Below are 9,172 nucleotides of genomic sequence, written 5' to 3'. Positions count from 1 at the left end.
TCCAGTTCCTTCAATTGTTTTTGAACCATCAGTATATATAAATTTTGCTGAACTGTATTCTTCTTTCAATGAATAAAAACATTTTCTTATTATTTGGTGATTGGTTGAAAATTTGTCTCCATTTATGAGTTCAAGTCTAAATTTCACAATGGGTATAGTCCAAGGAGGTATTTCTTCAAAGCCGTCTTGACACAATTCAGGTATGGTCATTCTTTCTTGCTCTAGGTATTCCACAAAACGAACCACAGCAGGGCGTGTTGCTGTTGGTTTTCTCCTGTATATGTTTATATCTTGCACCATTGAGCTGTAATTTGGGTTTTGTTGATTCAATTGTACTCCTAGCATATATTTCATAAGAATTTTTTTCCGTCTTACGTCTAAGGGTTCAACACCAGCCTCCACGTACAAGCTGTGAATTGGACTTGTATGAAATGCTCCTAGGCAATATTTCAGTGCCAAGTCATGGACAGGGTCAAGAGTTTTCAGTACGTATTTTCGCGATGATTTATAAACCGCGCATCCGTAGTCAATGCGAGAGAGAATCAGCGAACGATATATGGTCAGCAAACTGTTAGTATCTGCTCTCCATTTTGTGTTTCCTAGTATCTTGAGTAGGTTGAGCGTTTTTCGGCACTTTATTTTGAGATAATTTATATGTTTTTTTCACGTCAATTTTGAGTCGAATGTTAACCCTAAAAATTTCACATCTTCTAAGCATTTCATTCTGTTGGATCAGGATGCAATTTTCTCATACGGCAAAAATGGACACAGTATGTCTTCTCCTAGGCGAATTCATATCCAATACTCTCCCCATTATAAATGATTGTAATAATGGCCTTTTGAATTTTGCTACTAATTTCCTCAATGGATTTGCCAGATAATAATATGGCTAAGTCATCCACGTACAAACATTTCACTATTTCCGGGTCAACGTTTTTTGTGGTTTTGTTGATGGCTATGGTAAACAGTTTGCAGCTAAGTGTGGATCCCTGTGGAACCCCATTTTCCAGATGTTTAATGGCTGAAAGTGAGTTCCCGACCCTTACTCTGAATTTTCTGTCTTTTAGGAAGGACTCAATGAACATTGGAAGGGTGCCTCTAAAACCGTAGTTGAACATCCTCTCGTACTTTCAGGCATGTTATTGGATTTGGGTTATGTTTCCCTGAAATTGATTTTATTTTTTTCCAAACATTCCCTAGACTCTCATTAGTTGTTATGGATGATATATATTGATTCCAGCTTTGTCGTTTGGATTCGAGGATTTTCCTTTTGGCCTCGAGCTTTTTTAAATGTTATCAAGTTTTCAGTTGTAGGGTGCTTTTTGAAGCGATTTAAGGCTGTCTTCTTTTTTTATTTAAAGAGCTCACCTCGTGGTTCCACCATGGCACTACATATTTCAACGAAATGGAACTGGTCTTTGGGATACTTCCATCTGCAAGATTTAACACTTACGTTCTCAGGAGGGATCAACCCAGTCCTAAATTTCTGCCAATTGGCTTTTCTATTGAGCCATCGTCGTGGGGCGTAATGAATTCTCCTCAATTCTTCAGTTTCAACAATTATTGGAAAGTGATCACTATTGTGCAGATCGTCGTCTACGGTCCAGAGTAGTTTGGTGGCTAGAATATGAACTCTGAGATCTATTGCTGAGAACGTATTACTGCAGTAATATGATAGGTATATGATATGATAGTATTCATGTGCGTATGTGAACCGGTATTTAATAGGGTTAGATCGTCCCTTTCAAGCCAATTTTCAATCAGTCTTCCTCTTCGGTCGGTTTTTATTGATCCACATAACAAATTATGTGCAGTGAAGTCACCCATTAATATGATTGGGGAAGGAAGTTGTTCGATTATATCATCGATTTCCCTAGTAGACCAATTCCCGTCTGGTAAATATATGCTACACAGTGTTGTCTTTGATGGAAATTCAACTTCAACAGCGACTGCCTGCAGTGACGTGTGAGCTGTATCTCTTTATAATGTACATCATATCTCAATAATATAGCCACGCCACCAGATACTATCTCGTTCAGCGTATAATCTCTTCTCACAATATGCACATATGCACATTGAATCATATTGTTGAATTAATAGCTTGATATCACAGTATCTTCTAATACATCCTCTACAGTTCCATTGGATCATGCGGATTTGCGCATGATGGCGTCGAGTGAAGGCGAAGTTGAGTTACGTGCTGATTAAAACAAAGAAAAAAGTGAAGTTAAATGCGCCCATTGTGGTAGAAAAGTGGTCCAAAAAAAAGTTCAGTGTGGAAAATGCCTGGAGAACTTTCATTCATCCTGTCTGACATTGAAAGGTTACATTACCTTCGGACATGTCTCTCTCAAGAACCTCTCGACACCATCTCTAGTCTTCCCTTAACGGAAGTCTCGTTCCCCATAGCTTGGAAGAAGCTTATGGATAAATATGAAAACAAAAGGCTGCTCCTCTCTTCTCAATACACAAAACTTCTCTCCTTCTCATTGGCGAATCAGAAAAATTCTACCGCCTCATCTCTTCGTCAATTTATTGACAGCATCGTCAATCCTCTCCAAAGTTTGAAAGCTCTAGGTGAAGATCTAGAGCAGAACAACAATCTTTTGGTGTTCCATATCATCAATCGTATGGATCACGCCTCTCGCACTCATTGGGAAACTCTCATCTCCTCTAATACGGAATTTCTATCCTTCGCTCAGTTGATGGAATTCCTCCAATCTCGCTCTAGAGCTCTAGAATGGACTGAGTCCAACCAGAGACGGTCATCTCAAGAATCCTCTCGCTCTCGCACAACAGTGCACACCATCTCTCAAAAGGTTACAGCTCAAAGTAAACCTTCTCCTTCACTCATCTCAAGCAAATCGGCCTCCTCGAACACTCCAATCTCAAAAGTCTCTTCTATGCCCAACTACACCTGTGATGATTGTGGACACGACCACTTTATTGCAGATTGCCCTCGCTTCTCCAAACGCTCACCTCAAGAAAAAGCTGATGTAGTATTACATCGCATCCTCTGCTCTAACTGCCTCGGTAGACATCATTGCCACTCTTGCAGAACGACAAAGATCTGCAAAATCTGTGGAAGTCGTCATCATACACTTCTACATGATGCTCCTCTCAGCAGTAAACCACACTGCAAAGTTCCACCGGTACCCCCTCGAGTGCTTCCACAATACGCTCTCACATCTCAAAAATCTGCTCAAAGGGAGCTACCTCAACCACGACTCAACACTCTCCTCGCCACTGCCATCGCCCATCTCATCACCTCAACAGGATCACACACGGTTCGACTACTCATAGACAGTGGATCCGAGCTCACCTTCATCTCTCAAGATCTAGCCAGAAAACTCAACACCTCTAGAAGGAAGTCGCATGTTACAATTGTGGGAATTCATGGAAAGACTTCTAAGACACAAGGATCTCTCGCCCTCACTCTCAAGTCGACGTATGACCATCAAACCATAAATATTGATGCTCACATTCTCTCATCATCTTTCTCTAATTTGCCTTCCTTCTATACATGTTTTCAGCAATCTATACATCTCCAGCATCTCAAGTTAGCTGATCCAGAATACCACATCTCAAGAGCCATCGACATCATTTTGGGTGCTGATGTATATGGCTCAGTTGTTCTTCCTCAGATGAAAAAAGGCCCTCCATCATCTCCAATCGCGCAACTCTCAATCTTCGGCTGGCTAATCCTAGGACCTGTGTGTCAAGAACAGGAACGCCTTCCAATCCAATCTCCAATGTTTCATACTGTTCAAGATGAAGACCTTCATCATCTCCTCACTAAGTTTTGGGAACAGGAAGAAATTCAACCAACGTCTACGTCACATCTCACCTCTGACGAGCAAGAATGTGAAAACCACTTTGTCTCCACTCACTCTAGGCTCTCCTCAGGGAAAAACATGGTAAGATTACCATTGAAATCATCTATTGACGTCTTAGGTTCTTCCAGACAACGAGCCTTCCGATGTCTGCAAGCCTTGATTCGGAAATTCGACAAGGATCCTGACTACTCTCTGCTCTACCACCAATTTCTCGATGAATATGAACTCCTCCAGCACATGCAACCAGTCTCGTCAGAAAAGGTCAGCTCAAGATATTTTCTTCCTCATCATGGTGTTCTCAAAACAGACAGCTCTACAACGAAACTGCGAGTAGTCTTCAACGGCTCCAGCCCCACCTCAACTGGTATTTCTCTCAACGATATTATGCACACCGGAGCGAAACTGCAACTCGACGTGATAGATGTTTTTATGTGGGTGCGTAAATTTAAATTTGTCTTCTCTACAGATATCACAAAGATGTACAGACAGATTCTTGTTCATCCTGATGATTGGGATCTTCAAAGCATCCTTTGGCTCGACTCAAATAACAACGTAAAGACATACCATCTCACAACAGTCACATACGGAACTAGATCAGCTCCATTTTTGGCAATCAGAGTTCTTCTCCAACTTCTCAAAGATGAGGGTCACAACTTTCCACTAGCCATTCCTCCATTAACGAAAGGTCGTTATGTCGATGATATTTGTGGTGGAGCAGATACTGAACATCAACTTCTCGAAATTGCCAAACAACTCCAGAACCTTTGCATGGCGGCCGGCCTTCCGCTAGCAAAATGGCAGTCAAACGTCTCAAGTCTCTCTCACGTCGTTCAAGAGGGAGAATCAACAGCCACTCCAATCTCATTCAATGAAGATTCTCACTCAACTAAAGTGTTAGGTCTAATCTGGTACCCTCAAGATGACTATTTCACTTTTAAAGTCAGCTCCAATCTATCTGGGTCTTTGATCACCAAGCGATCAGTTCTATCTCATATTGCTAAAATATTTGATCCACTCGGTTTAGTCTCCCCTGTTACGATTAGGGCTAAAATGTTGTTGCAGGAATTATGGCTCCAAAAGTTATCATGGGACGAACCTCTACCTCAACTACTCCAACAGAAATGGTACGACATCAGTGAAGATCTCTCCAAGCTGGCCAGCATCACAATTCCAAGATGGATTAACACTCAAGAGGGTTCCTTCATCCAACTCCACGGCTTCTCTGATGCATCTCAACTCGCCATTTCAGCCGTTCTCTACCTTCTCGTTCGAACTCCGTCCAAGGAATGCAAAGTTACAATGCTTTGCTCCAAAACCAAAGTATCGCCTTTAAAACCACTCACAATCCCGAGACTCGAATTATCAGCTGCTCTTCTCCTCTCTCGACTCGTTAATTATGCGCATAATGTTTTAGCTCTCAACATTCACTCAACCACTCTATGGACGGACTCCTCAATCACTCTAGCTTGGATCAACACTCACCCTTCACGTTGGAAGGACTTTGTACGGAACAGAGTTGCAACAATCCAAGATCTAACTCCAAGGGCCCATTGGAGGTATATTTCCGGCAAAGACAATCCTGCCGACTGTGCATCACGAGGGTTAACTTCATCTCAACTTCGCAACCACTCGCTATGGTGGACGGGACCACCATGGCTTTCCAAGTCAGAAGATTCATGGCCAAATCGTCAGCCGGCACCGACAACCGACCATGAATCAGAAGCAAGACCAGCCATCTCCATACTCACCTCCACTACGTCAGACTACTCATGGGATCTCAACTACAGGTATTTCAGTTTGAATAAATTGTTACGAATTACCTCTATTTGTTCAAAGGTTCTCGCACGACTCCAACGTAAGCTGGATCCAGCACACCTCACACACCTGACTTCAACTGACTTGGAAGCATCTCGAAGGCAACTCAAAAAGTCTACTTTCCACATGAACTCAAGGCTCTTCAATCACAGACTCCACTTCTCTCTTCACATGTATTCAGTAGACTCACTGTATTCCTCGACAACAATGGTGTAATTCGTGTAGGCGGACGAATTTCCCATTCTCAGCTCGACCCAGATAGCAAGCATCCAATTATTCTTCCTCAACATTCTCAATTTACTTCTTTGGTTATAGATGAAACTCACCGAACAACTCTACATGGAGGCACTCAACTCACTCTAGTCACAATACGTTAAAGGTATGGGATCATTGGAAGAAGAGCTCCAGTTAAATCCCATATACTGAAATATGTTCTGTGTGCAAGGCACTGTGGCACCGCTCTAAACAACTCATGGCACAACTACCCACATCTCAAGTGCAGCCATCTCATCCATTCCTCCACACTCTGAGGATTGAAAGCAGTCTGTTCGCTCCAGTTATGGGTGGATTGAGTAGCTCAGACCCTGGAGTGATGGATTGCCTCAACTTCCTCACAACGGATATTTCACGAAGAACTACTCGATTATAATCAACTACGTTAATTATGGCGGCCGGAATGTTAAAAATTGGAGGAATTTTTAACCCAACTCTACCACTCGATGCACATCTCTAGCAACTCAGTGACTACGTTTATCGTTACATGCTTCTGTGAACGTAACCTTAAAATCGCTGTCAATCAGCTGCTCAAAAAAACCGGTGGAACCTGTTGAATCTGCTCAATTTAATCAATTCTCTTTAGATTCTTCGTTCGCTCAAGTGAATTGGAACTTGGTCTAAATTCTTAACGTGATTTTTCAGTGCACTCTCAACTTTCTCAGTCAGCTCAAATCTAATAATATTATTTTATATTATAATTATCTATCGATCAACATCTCAAAAAGGTACAGTACTTTTTCACTCAACAAAATGTAATCATTTTTTGCATGTGTCACGTTAGAATATCATTCTACATAATTTTCCTCTCAACATTCACTCCATCGCTATGCATTTTCTCACAATTACATTTGAAATATTCTGCTCTACATCTCTCTATCATATTTGCATGTATATTTTCTCAATTTTCTCCAAATCTCTCAATCAACCACGTGCTCAATGTACCTAACTGCTTCAACCTCCTCAAAATGCATCGATATTCCATTCGCTTAAAATCATATCATCTCGAAAACAACTCACATTTTAATTTCTCTAATTTTAGCACCAAGTTCACATTTCACACCACTCTATTAGAAGCTTACATACTTGTATTCACTCTCATTTTGTATACATGTCACCTCAGATTAACTTTACACCTCTTACGATCAGACTTCTCAGGCCTCTTAAGTTTCAGGTACCTCTACGCTCAAGTTGGACACTTCGAAGGCTTCTCATAGACCAGATCGAAATCCATCTCACCACACTCAGAACTCTGAATAATGGAATACACTCAATCAACTCTCTTGGACAGACTGGTTTGTGATAACGCTCGAGGAGGTCCAACCTGATTTCAACTCAATAAGTATAATTTATTATTATATAAACTTTCTCATGACTCTATTACCTGAAAATTATGATGCCTTATTTCTTTTCTCTAACGTTATGAACTGCTCTTCTTGTTTCATCTCAATTATGAATACTACTCATTAACTCTTTCTACGTTTACAATATTTCATTTCTCTACATTACATTTGTAACACAACTCACCTCAATTTATGTACTCTCATAAAACACCTTCTGCTTTTCTAATAGATTTGCTATTCCTGTAAGCGTTGGTAATCATCTCTCTCTCATTCTGTTTCATTACACCTGTCTCACTACATTACATATCTCTAACTTCTCAAGTTGTCACTGCAACCTTCTGTTTTTCTGATAGCGAGACAGTTTATGAAATTGTAAACTCTATCACTGTGAACGTTGTGCTTGCATGATAACACTCACATCAATTCATAACTATCAAGCTCAATTATTATGCAACTCAAAATACATAGACACGTTTTTAAGTAGATCTATCTCAATTCTCTCAATTCTTATCAAACGCATAATAATTGATCTTGTTACTCGATACATGAAATTCACTCAACCTGCTCTTTCTCTCAAGCAAATACAACGTTGATTTTCTCATTGAAACATTACTCTCAAATTCTCTCAATAACTTCTCAATACTTGTAAATAGGTTCACTCTGTTTAGATGTTGTATATAATTTTACTTCATGCGAGTGTCTATTTATTATGTGAAGTGTTTGATATACAATAAAGATTTTATTTTACCATCTCCAACTCAATCATTTGGTAACAGTCCACTTTTAAGTAATTGCCAAAAATCTCAACACCCAGATTTTTGAACAAGCGCCGTCACTAAGTAGAAACACCAGTCATCTGAATACGAGCCTCTAAAACGATACCGCCTAAAGGTCAAGGAAATGTCAACGCTACGCTCAAAGATAACCACAAAGTAGTACCGGTGACGGCTGATAGTTTCTCTATGGTTGCGGAAAGTAAACATAAAAATACAAACATACATAACTTGGACAAAAACAGAAGAGAAGAATCTAATACTAATATTATAGAAACGCCATGGAGGAAAGTAGTATCTAGGCGAATGAGAATGATTGGCACAGCTAAAACAACAACAAACAATGAGATCAACTGCATTCCGAGGAAGAAACAATGGAAATAAAAAAGTGTGGCTCTTTTACAAATTTTCAACAGAAATTAACCGCCAAACCAAATCAATAACAGAAAATATCACATTACTGAATTTAAATGCTCAGTGTCTTCGGAATAAGCTGAACACACTCAATATAGCACTGATGAAAAAATTCCCTGACATTGTATGCATAACTGAACATTGGTTTAGTGATGAGCAGAGTCTGGTTTTGCAAAAAATATTTCTGAATGATTATAACATTGCTGATCACTTCTGTAGAGCCAAGCTTAAGAACGGTGGCTCTCTAATACTTGTCAAAAATAGTTTGCTTTATAAAGAAATAGAAAATTTTGGAATGTATAAGAAAGATATAATATCTGAAATATCTGCAGTAAAAATTCCCCAAGAAAAATTATTAGTTTTCAGTGTATATAGATCGCAAAGGCGAATTTAGATCAGTTTTTGAATAGACTGGATAATATCCTAGAGAACATCTTATTGCTCGATAAATACACAAAATACAAATGGATCGTATCCGGTGATTTCAACGTAAATATGCTAAATGAAAACAAGGATAAGGAAAAACTATGCAATTTATTCAGGTGCTACAATGGAGAATACAAAATGCATGAACCATCTAGAATAACAAAGGATACCTCCACTCTAATCGATAATATATTCTCTTATATTGAACTGAACACCACAAGCACAGAAAATCTACAGATAGGGGATCATCGCCCTCAAATCATAGCCTTTCCATCTGAAAAAGATGATTCTT

The 9,172-nt window shown here is 39.7% G+C and overlaps 1 protein-coding gene across 1 annotated transcript; it reads left to right on the top strand.

The window, feature by feature from the left end:
- Positions 1-2,630: 2,630 nt before the first annotated feature.
- Positions 2,631-8,424, top strand: LOC123318679. Its single transcript, XM_044905405.1, has 2 exons — positions 2,631-4,734; positions 8,159-8,424. The coding sequence occupies exons 1-2, from the start codon at positions 2,631-2,633 to the stop codon at positions 8,422-8,424; spliced, it is 2,370 nt and encodes a 789-aa protein (XP_044761340.1).
- Positions 8,425-9,172: the final 748 nt, after the last annotated feature.

Source organism: Coccinella septempunctata, chromosome 1, assembly GCF_907165205.1.
Source record: "Coccinella septempunctata chromosome 1, icCocSept1.1, whole genome shotgun sequence".
In the NCBI taxonomy this organism is placed as follows: domain Eukaryota; kingdom Metazoa; phylum Arthropoda; class Insecta; order Coleoptera; family Coccinellidae; genus Coccinella; species Coccinella septempunctata.
Note: the sequence above shows the minus strand (reverse complement) of the source record. Positions and strands in the feature narration are given on the sequence as shown.

What these genes read in the sequence shown, in the direction of transcription:
- LOC123318679 (XM_044905405.1), top strand. Translation starts at nt 2,631, where the DNA reads ATGGATCACGCCTCTCGCACTCATTGGGAAACTCTCATCTCCTCTAAT. An exon ending in TCACTCAACTAAAGTGTTAG is followed by an intron (nt 4,735 to 8,158) that starts GTCTAATCTGGT and finishes TACCGCCTAAAG; the next exon opens with GTCAAGGAAATGTCAACGCT.